This window comes from Stegastes partitus, unplaced genomic scaffold, assembly GCF_000690725.1.
Source record: "Stegastes partitus isolate 25-593 unplaced genomic scaffold, Stegastes_partitus-1.0.2 Scaffold436, whole genome shotgun sequence".
Taxonomy (NCBI): domain Eukaryota; kingdom Metazoa; phylum Chordata; class Actinopteri; family Pomacentridae; genus Stegastes; species Stegastes partitus.
In genome coordinates this window covers 89,434-108,635 of record NW_007578167.1, presented here as the reverse complement: position 1 = coordinate 108,635, position 19,202 = coordinate 89,434, and the positions used below count along the sequence as shown (strand labels likewise).

The 19,202-nt window shown below is 45.0% G+C and overlaps 1 protein-coding gene across 3 annotated transcripts in view; it reads left to right on the top strand.

Moving 5' to 3' along the window:
- sash1a (SAM and SH3 domain containing 1a) overlaps nucleotides 1-19,202 on the top strand; it is a 71,779-nt gene that overhangs the window by 15,495 nt on the left and 37,082 nt on the right. For 2 of the 3 annotated variants that reach the window (XM_008286160.1, XM_008286159.1), the window contains exons 1-2: nucleotides 4,391-5,098; nucleotides 13,524-13,652. In XM_008286160.1, the coding sequence (XP_008284382.1) occupies nucleotides 4,991-5,098; nucleotides 13,524-13,652 (237 nt within the window). In that variant the 5' untranslated portion in view covers nucleotides 4,391-4,990. Of the gene's footprint in view, nucleotides 1-4,390; nucleotides 5,099-13,523; nucleotides 13,653-19,202 lie in introns of those variants that run through there. The other variant, XM_008286161.1, reaches the window with a different exon arrangement.

The window sequence follows — 19,202 nt, the reverse complement described above, 5'->3', positions numbered from 1 at the left end:
ACGCCCCATCCTGAACTAGCTTAAATGAATTCAGTAAATTGGACATTGCTGGCCTTGCACAGTTTCAATGCTGTCCTTTTTATCTTTCATCCCAACTGAAAGTTGGCTTTTATTGCACATTAAACAAAAACATGTGTATTTCTAATTACTAAAGGAGACGTTTTAGTTGTTTAAAGGATTTCTTGTAATGGTTGGACGAGCAGCTTCAAAAGGCTTCTGTGTCTTATTGGTAGAAACTGGATTTTTTTTGTGCATCCCTCTCAAACAGTTTCTCAGCATTTCCTCCCTCATGATGCATTTTTACTCATTTGTCACTGCAGTATAAAGTCATGCATCTATTTGGAAACAGAGCAACAATGACTAGAAGGAGAGTAAACTCACAGATGTCGAAATGCCATAAATCACAAAAAAAGAGAAAAAAAACGAACGTTGAATTTCTTTGATTATTTATTTTACCAAAAAAAGCAAAAATCCTGAAAGCAACATGTACAACCTTTTTTTTTTTTCGGGTGTCTACAGGTGTAACCAATTGTAAAAATATATATATCTGTAGTATAGACATTTTACCCTTTTCATTTGTTTCCCTAATCGTCTCCTTTCTGCTCAGGGTAAACTTTGCTTGCAACTCGTTCCTGTTCACCTGCAGCTGAGGGGTGCAGAATCTTTTTTTTATATTTTAAAGAGTCCGGTTAGTTTGAACAGTTTATCTCTATCTAGCTAATGATAGCTTGGCTTGAAGAATGAAGTGGTTTTGATGAAATAATCATGACTTCAAGCTTATTTTTGGCTAATACTCCTGACGCAACCACATCTCACACAATATTCAGTTGTAAAGTTTCTGGCTCTAGTAATTTGGTGTCATTGTATGAAATCAAAAAGTGTAATTAAAAAAAAAAAAAAAGATACCAAGCCTTCCAAACCCAGCAGCAGTAGTGGTAGGTGGATCGATCCAAAGCATCGATACCACCTTGGTATCGGTGTTGCATCAATACTTGAGTGCTGGAATCGACGCTCAAGTTTCAGTTTCTCTTCTCTACGTTCAGCAACATGGTGGTTCTGCAAACGTCTCCTCTTGCTTACTTGCCCCTCCAACTATTCTGATTCTAGCACTTCCTGCTACACTGTTACCTGGCAAACTGCAGAGAAGTAGACAAAGGATAAAGGATAGATGAGCTGCTTTTAAGTGAACAGTATTGGTATCGGCAATACTGGCACGACTTGTTATCAGATCGATACCAAATGTTGCAGCATCACCCACCCAGCAGTGAGTTTAGCGATTCACAGGGTTGAACTGATATATAGGCAACATAAACTCCACACACACACACACACACGCCTCCATGCAGATATAGCTTCAGCATGTCTGATATAAATCCTTCCTATACCCGTTCAGCCCTGATGTTTTCCTTCTCTACCTCAAACCTGATGACAGTGTACATTTTCCCCGCCGTCCCGCAGGAATCCACAAGGATCAGCAAATAAGAAGAAGAAGAAGAAGAAGAATGTTTAATAAGACAGTGAAAAATATTAATATTAATTAGAATAATAGCAAGGAGAGGAGATGAAAGAAGACAGATAAAAGGAAGTGAACACGTCAAACTATCTCCAGCACTTGACATCAATCAGGATATGAAGTCCTGAGGCTTCCAAGACTTTGTTCAAAGTAACCTATATATGTGAGCAGTTTATATTCATGACATCACCCCTCTCGTGGAGGAACCTCCTATATGTCTGAGAACCATGAAATAAGTTCTCCCATTCCACTTTTACAACCAATTTATGGTCACGGTGAATCGGTTGCAGGCGTATCTTCTGCCTGTTGATGCGCTGCACATTCTGTCCTCGTTCCTGACCAGATGTTCACGTGGACTCGTATCCCCGGAGACACGACGTTAACATGCAATCAATGAGCAATTAGCATTTGGTGAAACAAGCAGAGAGTGACTTTTGTTTCCTCTCGTCTGGCAACGTGACACCTTGATCTGTGGCTAGTGTGAAAAGAGGGAAAGCTGGCAGCTACGTCCGCAGACTCGCACACCGGCGGTGTTAGATGAGTCAACAGGCTTCCTCCTCCGCTCATTAACAGCTTGACCCTTGTGTTTGAGCTGCTCCAGGTGGGGGTCACACCGCCTTGTATTTGGGCGTTTTGGCATGAAGAGTGTTTGTGTGCACAGGACAGCGTGTGTGACCTCCAACGGTTCCCCTCGACCTGGAAAGAAGATCAGGGCGGCGCCTTCGGATCGCGCCTGCGATTCACAACACGGTCACGGTTCCGCAGAAACGGAAGCAAACGACCAACGCACACAGACACTAGCAGGCACAAGGTCAGCAGTGCAGATCCCCACACTGTCGGCCCGACAAAGCTGCTCTTGTGCGGACGTGTGTTCTCTGTGTTTAGACTGTAAGCAGGAGAGTGTTGAGCAGCTGCCGCTCATCCGACGCCTGTAAAAGTCATTGTTCGCCCCCACAAACTTTGAACCGTGATATTGCGTAGAAAGGAGCGGTCAGTGCCAACAAAGGACTCCCCACTTGGATAACACAGCCAAAAACAGACAATTTTTAATATAGCGTTTAGCCGTCTGGAATGAAATATCCTCACGGATTACAGACTTTTAGAAAGAATCCGATGGATTTATGTCTCTGAATTTTCCTCATGATGTTTTTTTTATTGACGTATCTCAGCATGGATCGCTGTTTTGGTCGAAACATTCAAGATCCCCAGAGGTTCTTTATGAAAACCTTGATCACCTCGTATTTTATCTCCCGCTACAGTTAGTCCAAAACATGCAAAACTAATTTCCACTGTATTTTCTGCATTGTGCAGATTAGCAGCAATGTGCCAAGTGACGTTAACGCTGCAAAAGTTGAGATGTTGAACAGTTTTTACCAATAACGTCGTAGAATCATCTGTCACCAAAAGAGGAAACACAGCAGAGATTGACCCGCTGATGAAATCATATCAGAGGTCTGGCATCTACACAAGCATGAACTGGATAACTAGATAACACCACCATGACCCAGTCGGGGGAATCAAGTTCCAAACACACACCTGCAATTACCGCTTATCGCCACAGGTGTCGCCAAAGAGAGCAAAATGCAAACCTTTGACATTTCCACTTCACCTCCAGTTTCACTACGGCTCCTAAATCAGCATTATACGTCCCTGTTTTTATAACGAATATCTCTATAGCACAAATAAAATTGATTCTCTGTAGATATCGCTGCCAAAAATGCCATCGTGTCAAAATTTATGCGAGCCCTTTTGCACCATAAATAATCGACAGTAGGCCTCTGATCCCGCATTTTCTTGCTACAAGTGAAACTGTAGCTGTGTGGATTATTGTGTAACTGATCGCCTTTTACATGGTTACAGAAAGGAATGCGGGGTTAATAGTTTTCCTCGTCTGCTCCACTTTTGCATGTACATGTTCTGGCTGATCCGGTGAGCAGCAGGTAAAGTTTTTCAGACGGACTTGAATCCACAGGGAGGAGGAGCTGGACGGAGGGATGGTAAAAAGTTCAGGCTCTTTCCATCTCTGGTCCTTCTGGTTTCTGTCACGAGACACGGCAGCTGTATCTGCTCTGAGGGGGGAAAAAAAAAACTAGCTCTTGACAACAACAGGGACAGCATCAGGACTTCTTCATTACAATAGAGACAAGGCGCCGGTGGGGGCCTAACAAACGCAGAGCTGCTGTGATTTCATGCTTGTTCGTAAAGTGCTTCTCTTGATTCAGAGGACATCTGCCGCGCTGGAGGCCGACTGCTGTTTGCATTATGTGCGGCACAAAGACAAAACAATCCTCAACAACTCAAATTAAGTAATTAGAAAGTTAGAGATGAAGCTTTTGGGGCGGTTTGAGGCGGGCAGAGGGGAGCTATGAAAAACATTTTTCCCATGCGCCCTTTTTTGTTTTCCAGACAATCGTGTGGAGAATGTGCTTTGTTCCTGCTCCCCTATTCACCACTGGCTGGAGAAATGTATTGGTGGAAAGCATGTCAGCGTGAGATAAAAAAAAAGATTTCTGGGCTGTTAAAGATTCCTTAAATGAATGATTCAGAGGGGGTTATCATTTAAAGCATTCATGGACGGCAATGGGGGGCATTAAACCCTCTAAAAGTAGGATTTAGTCACCAGCAGGATTGAACTTGCCATGAGAATCATGTTTAAAGTTAAACAAAAGGGTCAAATTATTTAAGATTACTAAAAACAAAAACCTTGAACAGTGCGTAAATCTAAGAAAAAGCGAATATTAGTGGTGGGAGTTAATCCCTGCTTCTGATACAGGACAAGTGTTTTTCTTTTTTTGCTGCCATGATGTGTTGTTGGGAGGAGTGTGTGGGGGGAGAGAGAGAGAGAGAGAGAGGGAGGGAGAGACGGCGGGTGGAGAGAGGGGGAGGCGCAGTGTTTGGAGGATTTGCTCGGGCGTTCTCTCGCTCCAAAGTTTTCATGGAAACGTGCGCGCTCGCTGCACTACTTTAGACACTTTTTTTCTGTGAGTCATCGAGGGACTCCGACAAGTTTTCTAAAACTTTTTGGCCCGCTTCGACGACTTTCTCCCTTCTCCGCAACCCCCCCTCCCCCTCTCCCCGGTGTGAGGTTTGGTTTATGCCCGGCCGCGGATCCGTTGCGGTGGAGCAGCAAAGGGAGCACCCCCCGCTCTGGAGCGCTGAGACGGATTTGACCGGCGGAGGGTCTGACACAGGCCGCTTGTGTTGTTCTTACGGGGTTTCGAGGGGTTTAATTATCTGCATCCTACTTGTCCTGGGAGTTTCGCGAACATGTCAGGAAGCAATTTACGCACCAAACTTCGACTCGTGCCAAGCAACGCTGGAGCGTTTCACCGGTGCGTCAAGGGCGACTTTTTGTAGAGCAGCCTTTTGGCACCGACACCTCGCGTACTTGCTGGCGATCAGGTCCCTGGCCTGCGGGCTTGGATTCGAGCTTTTGCACCATATCGGTCTGACTGTAAACAAGTTTTTCCTCACGTTATGGAGGGTGAGCAGGGGACCGGTGCGCCCTCCGAGGAGCCCCAGGCGGACAGCGCCGCCGCGTCCGACAGTTTTTCCCAACTGTGGACGGACGTCATGGGGATGCTGGTGAGTTTGTTTTGGGGTGGGGGTGTTGGGGAGGGGTGCCATGATCATAGACTGACATCACAACTAACTGAGATTTTTAACCCTCATCCTCAAAGTTGACACTGATTTGCAGATTGAGTGGCGAACCAGTCGGTGCATGCAAATCATCATGCATCCAAACAAGACTGAAAAGGCCCAAGATTCACACCCACAGCACTCAGCTGCTTAGTGTTCAGGTGACTTGGGTGTAGGCTGCAGGTGATGAGTTCACACTGTTGAGTTGGTTGAACTGCAAACAGGAGTGGGATTAAAGAATGGTAGGTTTTGCACTGAGAAATGAACCGTTTGGAGATGGATTTTGTTTGCTGGCATGTCTGTCTGTGGCTGTGTTGTTTCCTGTGGAGGTCAGGTAAGCTTTACTGTAAGTCCAGAGGCTCTGAAGTGACATGATGATAGCAGAATTAAACATCAAACTATTATTAAAGATGCTTGTGTAGAGATATGTTCAGTTTTTTTTTTAGGGAGAAACTGACATTTTACCCATTTCCATACAGGCAGTATCATTTAGGAGTCACGCCTCATTGTGTTTGTGCTCATATCGATTATAAGTCAGATTTTGCGTCCTGTGTTCTTTGTAATCTGCTGTTATCTCCCTCCAGAGGCAGTCGGATACTTTAAATGTTTGTGCCTGTAAATGCTTGCGACTGTAGAGATGCTGTGTATTGTGAGTGATTGATCTGCTGACCAAATGCATGGCAGTCACTTCCAGTCGGTGTGAAGACAGAGGTGTTAATTTGGTTTAGTCTGGCGCTGAAGATGTGAATAGTGTGTATTCGTGTGTGTGTGTGTGTGTGTGTGTGTGTGTGTGCATGGGGGGGAGGTGGAGCTGTTGTCCTGCCCCTCTGACACTAGGTGGGAGATCTGGCTCTCGGCCAGGCAATTTATCCAGATTTATTGCTCTGGAGGCAAATGTCCGCAAGACTGTGCTCATCTCTGTTGTTCTTTTTCCCTCTTAAAGGGAAACTATCTCACACACACACATGAGCAACAGGTTTTCACACAGTTCTTTTGCTCTCAACAAACTCAACTCCAGTATTTTGCAAACATAATCATCTATTAAATGTAATCACAGGTTGATAATGTACAGAAAAGCAGGATATTTCAGTCTAAATGAATATGAATGTTTGTGGTTCATATCAACGTTCTCCAAGCTTTGACTAACTGCTACATTAATTTTAAGTAGCTAAACATCCTGCCAATAATCATTACGAAGCTCTCACTGAGTTTATTTCAAACCCATTACTCATCCTGCCAGCAGACATGGCACAGCCTCGCATTATTTCAAAATCCCGACTTCGGCTCTTGTTGGAATGCTGTCTCACGCACTGCGTCGCTTTACTGGTTTATGTCTTGAGTCTCGGGCCGGTTTGGATGAGCCGTCTTATTTTCCCTGCAACACTACACTAGAAATAGAAGCGCTAGAAGTGTGGAACGCGATCGGCCCGCGCGGCTGCTGAGCGTCTTTAGCAGGTTCAGCGGGTCAGTTTTTCACACCACAACTAACTGGTTTAACAAGCGTGATCGTGCACAACGCTCAACGAGCATGCGGTGATCGCACAGGCAGAAAATGTGAAACGTAATGGGTTTTGACAACTTGTCAAACGTGACTTCATTTCTGCAGAACATGTGATTGAGCTTCTTACAAAGACTTTGTTTAGAAATGGTGACCGAGCCGCCCTTTATGGTGAACTTTATCTGCTATCTTTAAGAACATTGTGAGAACCCGAGCACAATAACCACCATATCTCTGTCAGGACAGCATGGATCTACTAAATATAACCGCCGCGCTGTGACTTTCAATGGCTTTTGTTTTGCTTGGAGGCCTATAAAGGAATGCCCTTTACGTTTGGGTTTGCCCCGATCCTGTTGACCCAACTTAGACACAAATCGACTCCCCGCACGTGAGAACAGGCCCGCATGCTTCAACACACATCCTGATAAAGATCTGGTCGCTTCTGTCGTCTCCTGATGACTGTATGTTCCTGGAGAACGGCTTCCAGTGACGGCGCGGATTAGCGTCGAAACAGCCCCGCAGCAAAGAGTTTGTTCGCTCCTTTAAAGTGAAGTTTTCATCATGTTTTGACTGTACATACATCAAAGGCTGCTTCAGTGTTTCTCTGAGGGCCCCCGGTCCCTGAGGTTAACCATACACAGCAAACGTGTGGAGGAATGTGTTTAATAAGAATACCTAAGAAAGCCAGTCATTTACTTGTGGTCGAAGCCGAGTAACGAGCCCTTGAACTAATTAAGAGTCAAAGGCAGTTTAGGACAGCGTGGTGCAGGAGCTCTAAGTGGTTGGATTTACAGTCTGAATGGGATTTTGCTCCTAGTTTCAGCCCACTTAGGGAGATTTTTTTTTTCTTCCTCACATCAGAACTTTCTTTATTGAACGTTATTAAACTTTAAACGCTGGGTTCTGCTTCAGCGTCGTGTTTTTTTTTTTTGACGTCAAGATCTCTGAGATGATCTAGATTCCAGTTCCTCTCCGTTGCATCCCGTTTGGCCAATGTTCTTTTTGACTGTGTGGGATTCAGTTTTGTCTGGAATAACTTTCTCAATAAAGCGTAGAAGAGAGACCGAGCCGTGTGCCTTCTAGCGGTCTCCGGGACTAGATCGCCGACCCGGACAGCCGACAATCACTCACAACGACCTCTTCGCTCCTCTCGAGAAACTTTCCCTGCTTTTCGCTTGAAATGTCATCTTCAGCTTGTGGAAATATTTTACTTGCCTGCAGGGAGCCCTTCTCTTTTTTTTGAAGAGAGTTTTGTGGTGTTTTGCACAGCGTGGGTGGGAGTTTGTCCATTTGGAAAACACTGATTATGTAGGAGACGGCGCTTCATGTCTAAACCTAAGGATCCGGTGCTGCTCTCGAGACACGATTATTGATTGTGTCTGGGAAGCATATCGTTAGATGGTGTGGTCCCTACGTACATCCTCCCACGTAGCGCCTCATACATAGTGGCAGCATATGCTTCACTGTTTGGCTGCCAAACAATGGTGAGTTAGGCCACTTTGTGTTGTTGCCAGTAATGTTCCAACACAGTCTATAATGGCCTAATTTTTTTTTTTTTTTTTTTCTGTTGTTGCCCAGCCCAGTCTGCTCACTGCTCCTTTGCTCTCCCCCTCCCTGACCAGTCTCATTATTGAGGTCACCCAGAGATCTGGCAGGTTTCCTCTGCTGGGATGGCAAAGCACTGTTCTGCTCAAGCCACGGATATCCTGAGGAAGCTCCCTGAAAAGAGTGAGCTGTGGCCCTTGGCCTTACCCTCCTCAACAGCCTTCCACCGGTGGCTCCTAAAGCCAATACCACAGAGTTTAGTCAGACATCTGCTGGCTCTGTGTCTCCAGTGGAATTCTCCACTGCAGCAGCACCTTCAAGATCTGCTGTAGTCGGAGGATACAACATGGCACATGAGCAGCTTTTTAAAAAAAAATCTTTTCCAACATTTATTTTTTCCAGATATCTCCTCTGGCTCATTTTGTCTTTCTCTATCTGGTCTGCTTCCTCATTGTAGTCGGCAGTAGAGCGTTACCACTGCGCTAGTCCTGGAAAAACAATAAGTGGCACGGTTGATCTTTGTTCTTGCGTGAGCCTGAGGAACTGGATGGGGTAGAGTTGGAGGGTGGAGCGTTGGACTGATTACTAACTGGTGCTGCTATGATGTTCGTACTGTTTGGCAGGCGATCTCCTTTAATCTTGTTGGGTTTAAAGTGGTGCGTTCATGATTAATGCTCGTGGTTGACTTCTTAACAAAACATCAGCACAATGGAACACAGCATAAGCCCGTTGGTGGCAATTTCAACCTGCCACTCCTGTCCTGGGATTACGTAGCAAGCGAAAGCGATCACACTACTGACGTTCTAACATTACATCAGATGCATGGCTCCATTGTAAAGTGCTGTCATTGTTCTTTTCCCTGGAGAACGACCAGTCACAAGGCTATCCTTGTAACAATAGTTACTGCCATGTACACTACCATTCATGACCTGCACAACTGAGCCCCAGTATGATGCACGAAGGAATGTGAGCCCAAAGGATAGAAGAGAACGTACTGCGGCGTTCAGCCTTTTGTCATGTCTTTCTCTAACAAACGAGCGCTTTCTTTGAGACTCTTTGCAACACGATGTGGAAAACATGAATCGAGGGTAACTTGATTGAGAGATTAGCCTCTTGGCAGTGATTCCAAGCACGCGAGGAAACCCAAGTTATCGGTGTTTTGCATGCTGGCTGTGGAATTTTTAATAACTTTACAGGAGATAGCTTCGGTGGAGTGACTTAGGTTGTGAACAGGGACTTTATGAGTAAAACTGAGTAGAGAGTCTTGATGAAACTGTCACTTCAGCTGCACTTTTTAAACATGTAATTTTATAAAACAGCTCTGTTACCGTATGAACATCACAGTGGAAATGCCAAAACTAAATGCTTTACTCCCTAAAGAATTCAAAAGGTGGATAAAAATATCCTAACAATGCTTGTAATGTGAATAAAATGACTGTTCAGACTCACACGGTGCAACTTTTAGATCAATATAGCTGCCTGGGAGTTTTTTTAAAGTCTTCGTTTATCATAGTTACCTTGAATGAACCGATAAAGTCTACGACTCTGGGAAGAAAACAGATTTCCACAAGGTCTGCTGGAAGTCTGTGGCTTCTCGGTGGCGTGTATTTTACTGCAATAGCTGATTTGTGTATAATCGTGATAACCCACAGACCAGAACGTTTGTCAGTTATGAATGGGTCAAAACAAGTTGAACACATGGTGTTTATTTTGCCAGACGTGGAATGTTCATATGAAAGGGGCACAGATTTCATTCAGGCCAATCTTAGAGTAAAAAAACACAAATAACTGCAGAGATGCCTTCAATAGGGGCAACTAGTGGAGCCGGTGGTAGCTTTAACGTGATATGGGATGTGTGTGTGCCGATTTGCATCTGAAACTGATCAAGCTGATGTCTGTTTGTGTGGTTGTTACTGACAAATGATAAAATATACAACACAGGCTCTGTAAATAGCAGAATGGAAATAAAATACAGCCTCGCCTCTTGATTAAAGTGATGCTGCTTTGTATTAATTTACTGAACGTCAGTAGAGACGAATGTCTTTGTCAGGAAGAATGCGAGGAATGCCGCGGCCACAATTGACCAGAGGCTGCGTCCACGTTCACGTGTTCTGCGTCGTGTTAATGCACAGATCACATACGTTTGTATTCAAGCTGCTCGCACAGATGAAGAGATGATGAGAGCTTTACATTCATGTCTGGCTTGGATGTAAATCATTTCCACTTCTCTGAAATGAATATTGCGTAAATCACTTGGTAATGCTTCAGTAGCAGTCATGTGACACATTACTGACATAGTGATCTAATGTGGTGCAATGCCAGTAATTAGGGTTTGGATGCTGGAGCAACATGGTAACCGCTAACTCGCAGCGATAACTTTTACACACTTACTTCTGCAGCGGTGCACATTTTCTCCGAATGTTTTCTGTTTTGAGTCGCACAAGTCCTTGGAACAGAAGTTACATTACAGCAGTTTGGTTCAGTTTGGGTTTGACATATTTCAGCCGCTTCCATGGAACTGAACAGCGTCTTGGCCTCGGACAGCAAATGACACACGCACGCTCTTTGCTGCAAGTCAAATCAATCGCACGTACTCATATGGGTGTTGCTTTTTGTCGAGCTATTGTCGCTATTGTTCGAGTCAAAATGGGGAGTTGGCCTCCCTCGCATACAGGGCGGAGGAGCTGTTACATCACCTCCACCAGCATTAGTTTCTATTTCAAACATGAGTTGTTGTTTGACTTCAGTACAAATGATTTGTAAAGTATTTGTTTGGAGGGTTTAGTCTGATGTGCTCACCCAGACCAGTGTCTTTTTCTAGGTCAGATAAGTCACGGGGAATCCGACACTCATCCATAGAATCTCTTGTAGATGCAGCGTTTCTGTTCCCACACTCCAGATGTTTTATTCCTCTCTCACCCCACAGCTGTTCTCGTCCATAACCCGCAAACCCTGCCCAGTTTCTGAGCTGGATTCTAGTGTTACTGTCAGCTCCTCCACCTTTCACTCCCATGCTGACAGAATCTCTCCAGAACACTTGTTCATGCGCTGACACACAAGCACTCCATCTTGAGAGAACACTGGGTTTTACCTTCCTCGCCGCCCGCTCCCTTTCACCTGAAGGCATTTTTCTTTTCACGTGCCGTCTCGCAGCGGACACGGATATAACAGAGCGTGTGAAGTGTCACTTTACAAGGTGCTGGTGGAGGTGGGGCGAGGAGGGCGAGGAGGGGGTCAGCTGTGCCGAAGGCCCGTGAGCTAATCCCGCTGGAGAATTGGAGGAATCCCAGTTATCCACGCACACACATGAATGTTTGCACACACGTGGACTCGTGCTGTCACAGTCTGTTTGAGAACCACGGAACACATGCGGGGCTACCTGAGGTTCCTGCTGGGCGGCGAGGCGGGGGGAGGGGCAGGAAAATGGCAAAACTCAATTAACCGTCTCTTCTGCTGGGCCCCGAAATTAGCACTTGTTGTCGGCTTCTGTCAATCAGGAGCTTGTATAATCTGACAACGGGTTTCAGATGCAGCAAATAGATTTACACAGTCATGGTATGTGGCTTGTGATTAAAACATTTCTGTAATGAGAGCGCGCTTTGAGTCGGCGCGAGGAATGAAGGGGAGAGCATGCGCCTGCTCAGGGAGTGTTCCACTGGGATTCTCAGTCATCTCAAACCATATGTCTGGCCAGAACAGGATTTCTCAAGCAAAGAGAAGGGTGGGAGGACAGATAACAGGCAGCCAAGCTCGGCTTTTGAGACAAAACACGTGTGTTTGTCAGTCACGTCGTGCTCGTCGCCTAATTAATAACCACCGTTGCGTAACTCCGTCCGGCGAGCTGCGGTGTTTATGATTGGCTCGCCTCAGTTTGTTTTGGTCCGATGTTTTTGAAATCCCCCCGCGTGCATGTGTGCGCATGCTAATGTGTGTCCTCCCCCGACTAGACACCCATCTCTGAAGAAGGCCCTATGCCCCCCGAGTGTGTGTGTGTGTGTGTGTGTGTGTGTGTGTGGCGCTCTTACTCGCACTCACAGTGATCCATTCATTTGTGGCCTGGCACCCAGATAGGGAGTCCGGTTGAGAAAGACAGAGACTGAGAGAGAGACTGTTCGGACCCTGCACAGTGACTCAATGCTAGCTGTCTGCCTGGCACAGATTAGATCAACACTGATGAATATTCAGCAGTTGGCCATCACCGGCAGAATGGCCTACATTTTCACCCAGACCAGAGATGGTAGTTGGTCTTCTCTCCCACATTGTAACAATAAAGATCGCTTTATGTCCTGCAAACATCTTAAGGGATTAATTCGAGGAGCAAATGATGTGTTTAGTGTTTCTAGTTAGCTGGAAATGAAAGCAACCGATTCCCGTGAATTTCGTCGTCTTGATTCATGATGCGGGCTACTTATGTCGACAGTTGGCGTTCGGTCACTTGTTTTTATAAATTCCAGGCTATTCCAAGATGCTGTTTTCTGTTAGGTAAGATCTTCAGTGTTTGGAGCACAGCTTCCTCTCCTCCGTCCCAAACACGTCTTCCGCACAAAGGCAGGAACTGCGCTGATCTAAACTACGGCCAGCCGGAAAAGCGTGTTTGGTTTGGAGTTTGGTGAATGTCTGAGGAGGTAAAGGGCATCCTTGATATGAGCCGCGATGAAGACAAAACCCAGGAACAAACCGTGGGCTTGCCAGAGACACTGAATGGGAACTGATAAGAGCGAATAAATGGCCCTAATATACAACCGCTTTAACTGCGGAGGGGTATTTATAGGTTGTTTGTATGGACTACGTCAGCAGATTGGTGAATGGAGACGGCATATTTGTCCCAACATGTGTGCTCTCAGTTTGCACCAGATGATGCTTTGAAAGTTGTGGTGCTACAGAGAGGAACAGTGGACACATAATGAAAGTAGCGCACAAATTCACAAAGTTCCTGCCTACTGCTAAGCCAACAGAATCGTATCTGTGTAGGAAAAGTGTCAGTGGTGATGTTTGTATCCCTGTTGTTTCACAAATCTCTGCACGGAGGAAATGGTGAAGATGGAAGCAGATGTCTTACAGTCTGCTCACTCGAGTAGACTTTCTCTCCAACATCGCACTGGTGGAACTCTGTAATGTAAGAGTAAATGATTGCATGTATGTGCAAATGTAGGAACGATTGACTCAGAAAGGGAATTTTTAGCTTTTTGTTGGACGGCCTAAACGAGCGTTGGAGTTTCTTCTTTCCATTGAATCATAAATTGAGTTTTCTTTTGTGCATCTGTCAGCTTTCCTTTCCCCAGTTTGCTATCATTCCCTTGCTAAACTGCCCTCTCTTCTCCGTTTCAGGATGGTTCTCTGGGCAACATAGATGACCTTGCCCAGGAGTACTCTGAGTACTACAACACCTGCTTCAGTGACGTCAGTGACCGCATGGAGGAGCTCCGCAAACGGCGAGTCTCCCAGGAACTGGACATGGTAAATAACTGCTCGTACACTCACAGAAACATCGCATGGGAATATTATTTCAACAAAAACATCTCTGACTCTTCTTAGCTTGCATGCCTTCAGTGTCTTTTGGGATACATTTTTGTCCGTTTTTCAAAAAATGACTGTATAGAAAAAGTCTCCTAGCTTTAATGGGTTAATTTTCTCAACTTTAGCCGACAAGGAACAACAGTGACAGAAAGAACCCGAATGTGTACCGATGTGTAAGACTTTCCGCTCTAAGGCAGTGTGTCTTTTCTGGATGTGAATGCGGTGGTGTTCTGGACGTCTATGGGGGGAGTTTGGGGGTCCTTTTTCACAAGGATGTAGGGTAGTGGGGAACCCCCTTTTGGTTGCCAAGCTGCAGGCGAACGTATGATGGAATGCTGCTGGTGTTGCTACAGAGGGCTTAGCTTTGTGCAACACACAACCCAGTAGGTCCACACACTTGCAAGAGCAACTCCAGAGTCTTATGCTAACTTTCTAATTCACCGTGACTTGATTGATTTGAACCCTTAGAAAATGACATTTGGCCAAATGAAAAAAATGCACCAAAATGCACTTTTCCATCCTCCTAGATCTGCTGGAAAGTAGATGATCCAACGTAAATACAATAAGGCAGTTGGATGTCACATGTCTAAGAGTGTTGCCTGGCAAAGTCATAATTCAATTCTACATATTTTTGCTACCTTGGCGTTTCTTATTTTAGCCCTCGTCCAGCTTTACTCTCTTCATAGATTTTCTCTCTGTTATTACATGTTTCCAGTTTATTAGGAGGCCTCTTCTGCTTGAAGGCAGCCATGTGGTTTTGGTTGGGTTGACAGGTGTGGCTTGGATGAATGGCTGATTTATTGTGCTCTTCCTTTTAATGACTTCAGACATCCTGTTCTCACAGCTTTTAGTAAAGGGACTGGAAAGCATAGAAAGATCATAGCTTTGGATATGCAGACACACATTGCATGTGATCACAGGTTAAGTGCTCTCTCTGTGTGGCTGCACACTTTGATCCGTCTTTTTCCCATCACGTGAGTTTCACTGTACCTTTTGGGAAGGTCTCATCCTGAGGACATAAAAGAGGGGAAAAGGGAAGCAATCGGGGCAGATTTTTTGTAGGAGAAGAGAGAAAAAGAGCTGACTGGGAGCTGAGCCTGAAGCCCAGGACAAGGATGTGAATAGAGGAAGAAGAAGAAGGGAGGAGGAGTGCAGAATGTGAGAGCCTGCAGCTGTCCTGCCACACAGCAAAGTTTGGCAGCGAAATATAGGAGAAGAGAAGAAAAATACTTGAAGGAAGGAATATAGGTCAGACAACACCTTATTGAGAGCTCTCAAAAGTGCATTATCAACCCACACAGTATGGATTGAACTCTACCTTGCATTTCGGTACAGTCACTTTCTAAAATTAGTTTTGGGCAACGTTCAACTCCAGAGCAGGCTTTTCTCTACTCGTCTTCCGAGGATACAGTGGATCGAGAGGAAAAGCTGTCCTCCTAGACAATATTGTTAAGAGGCATTGTGAAGGTAATGCACAAAACATGAAGAGAGACAGAACACAAGAGACAAGTGAAATGGACACCCAGTTAGAAAGAGCCATGAATGACGGTTCTATATCTTGTGAAGTGTGTCCAGAAAGCCGTGGCTGCCAGCCAGCTTCATGCAGCCGACTCCCTCAGGACCAATAGCAGATGGTTGGAGAAGGTCACGATGTTCTAGAGTCATGTTAATGGAGAGGCATTTATTAAATGGCACTCTTATGGGACATGGCATTTAGGGAGAGACCTGCAGGAGGGAGGTAAAGCAATCAGGTGCTCCTCTTCAATGATTGTCTTTCTTTTTGTCCAGATTTACAGGTCAGTTCTTTTTTGTTTTTTGACTGGTAGCTTTCGTTTCACATCTCTGATACCTTTGGGTACAAAAACTCTGATCATTAGATCAGCAGCTTTAGGGGAAAAGGTCACGTGAGCATTGAACCTTCTTCGTCTTTATACTCAAAACTGCAGAAGTCAAGATAGAGGCCCAGAGGTCACGTTACTATGACTGTCTGACTTAACGGCATCATATTTTCCGCTAAACATATCTGCTGACCTAATTTCTATCGATTTGCTTTTGGAAAATTCCCACAAGAAAGCCCCAGACTCTGTAGTCCCGTTATAGTCACCACCAAAAAGAAGAAGCTCTCTGATTTAAGTTTCTCTTCTCCAAAATGTTGTCAAGTTGACTCTCAGGCTGGCAAGTATACGAATCTGTCTTCATGATGGGAACTCTTTCAGTTTCCTTTTTGGGTTTTCTTCTACTTTTTCTTGAGTAATGTAGAATTTCTGTTCAGTGGCGTGATGCGTCTGCCAGTTTGTGGTTCCAGTGAATGCAGTGATGGCTGTCTCTGTTGTAGTGAAGCACCGGGGCTCCCTCCATTAGGAGTTGATGATGGAGGCTTTCTCTGAGATGACTATCGATGCACCTACTTCCTGCGCGGTCGCCGCTCAGTTGTTTCTATACATCTCCGTGTTAGTTTTATGAGTTGCCAGGACACAAAGGGTTAAATAAACATCCCCTCTGGGAATGGGAATATGGATTAGAGGTGATGCACAGCTTCCCAGGGCTCTTATAGACGACAGTATGGATGGCTGTGGTCGGCATGCATGAGGATTACTGCTGGAAGGGACAGGAAGTAGTGAAACAGAGCCCTGTGTTCGGCAGCTTACATAAAAAGGGTTGTTTTAAATGACAGGTCAGTGAAAGGTCAGGTCAGATGGTAAAGGTTAATTGAAAAGCAAGTGACATTTAGAGTGTGTACCACTGATTTTATGCATTGTCTGCAATACTTAACCAAAAGCACAGATTGTAGATAGTTTGCATAAAGCTGATCCGTATAAGCGTAGAGCTGTCAGATCTGGTCTTTAAGCTGTTTTATATGATTGCCATCCATATGTTTAATCATTTTTTTGTTCAATTCGCCTGTTTAACAAACTTATAAAATGTCCAGCATGACTTACGCCAGTTAATATAAAATTGTGTCGTCACTTATGAGTCTGTGTTTACTTACATACAATTAGATTTTCATACTTTAATAACAGATATGATTGTGCCGATTATGTTTCATTGGCCTTTTTAGCTTTTATCTTATCCAAGAGTTTCGTAGGAAATGTCTCATTTGAAGTGAAGCCATTTGTTTTGTTATTACCCCTAGGTAATAAGGTGTCCGACCTGCCTCATGCTCTTGTGTTGATCTCTTTAAAAAATCATGTCCTGTAATTCAGAGTAGATGCGACTTCAAAGTGCTTGACTTTTACCAAGTTCAGAAAGCAAATTAAAATGTTTTCAAATCTGATCAACAGAGAATTTTATTAAAATAAAGACTATAATGTTCATTCCAACACAAGGTTATATTGCACCGAATTGGAAGGAAGGTGGCACCCTTCATTAAATCTGCATTTACTTTCGTCTGTTGCTTTCTGTTGCCGTCGTTTCTCCGACACTAAGAAAATTGGAGCGTTTCTTTTATTATGTTTTATGCCTGTAAGCATCAACAAAGTTGCTCTGCTCAGTGTCAGCGAGACCCACCGGAGGGGAAAACATGCCAAAGCGTGGACGTATCAGCTGGAGGAGGGATCCGTCAGACATGCAGTGACTGGTTGTGGAGGGAATAATCACGTACAGGCAGGGCGACAAGCATCAAACAAGATGTTGGTGTCTTTTGCTAACCACGGTGATATAAATCTGGATTATGGAATGTGTGGTTGTGGGGCAAACCTTTTCGTACATGCTGTTAACCATAATGAGACATTGCAGCCGCATCTGTGGTAACATCTTTGAGGGTAATTTAAAGTTGTGAACAAACAAAGACGGATGAAACCCTTTGATGCTTGAGCAGAAATCCTCCAGTTGTTGGTCTAATTGAGACACTTTTAAGACAAAAAAAAAAAAAAAAAAACGCCTCCGCTGGTGTCACATTGATGTGTTAGCCTCGGGAACGTTCTGTAATTGTTTTCTAGCTGAGTAACTTGACAGTTGGAGGTCAAGACTCAAGCAAAGACTTGTGTTTGGTTTTCGCCATGAGGTGAGGAACAGTGCGGTTAATGCGATAATGGCTGCATGAAGTTCATTTGTCTAAGTGGGTCAGTTCAGCTGGGTTACAACTACAGCGCGGAAGAAAGACAAACTCTGTTTGAATTCGGCTGCTTATTTGTCCTCTCTGCCTCCAGCTTTTTCGCCTGGAAACGTAGAAAGTCAACATGCTCCAACAGCAGCTGATGTTGCTGTAAGATTACTTTCAAAAGATCCTGGCGTAGCTCCCTTATTGGCATAACCCCCGTGGAAAGCAAGCCGTATATTTATGATTTTCCTTTATGATTTATTTGTCAGTATTGCGATCGCGTCTCTGTCATTGGAATTTGTAATAACTCTGGTATTTATCTTGAAATACCAAAACAATGATGATCCTCAAGGCTTAGGAATGCTCCACAGTGGAAAAGTATGCAGGCCTGTGCTGGAAGTACGCGTGCACACACACACACATGCACACACACATGCACACACTCTCTTAAGGATCCTTGAAAGGAAGAGGATGGAGGAGTGTGTTGATGGTTTTCTGTTTTGAAATGCATGTAGGCACGCAGCAGCTCAGAGGTAGCACGGCAGGCTTGGCTTTATAGTGCCCAGTATGAACATGAATTTCCTGCTTTTGTGTCTGAGACTTAAATAGCATACTTGTGTGGGTCTTCCAAATGAGCCGGTTCTGCAGGCCTGCACCGTGCCGTTCTGGTCCCACCGCTAATGTCCTTCTTTAGGCTCGCACCCGGCCTCCCAGTCAGGTGCCTGCTCCCTCCACATGCCTCCGACTCGCCCACCCAGATTCACCCAGCGGTGCCAGTTGGCGTACCTCCACTGAGCCACCTGGTGCCTCTGCTTTCTGCTGCGTGTCCACCTACTGAGGTTGGCAGAGGCTCCACTGTGGTGGGACTGACTTCGGTGGGCTTCGTAGTCATGTTTGGAATAAACGGCGGCTGTTGAACGCTCATCTGTATGTCTGTGCTTTTCCCTTTCATTAACAGAATCTGGTGCTGCTGCAGCAAAACGTAGCCCAGCTGTAGGCTCCGGGTTAATGATGGAATGTGTTGTGTGGAATTACAGAGTTCCAGTTTAGCCAATTCAGAGGCTAGTTTCCCTCGCGGCCCTGCAGACATCGTGATCCTCATTAGTGGGAGTTCTTCTCCTCTCGCTCTCTCTCTTTTTTTTTTTTTTAAATAATTTTAACTCAATTCAGTCACGCTTAAGCAATCAAGAGTCTTGCATTTGCATCACACTTGCATGCACAGAGTGAACTGTGCACAAACAACCCCTGTGGACATCTGGAAGGGAAATCACAAGCACATTCGCACGCATACATGCCAGGTTTCGGGTAAGTAGGGCAGTATCTCGAGATGATGCTGCTAAGTTCATGTAAAGGATAGCGCGGCCCCTCTGGGAGGAGGCTGTGAGATCTAAGCTTCACACAGACACCCCGCTCAAAAACGTATTGATTTGGTATTCTCTTTCAAAAACTGT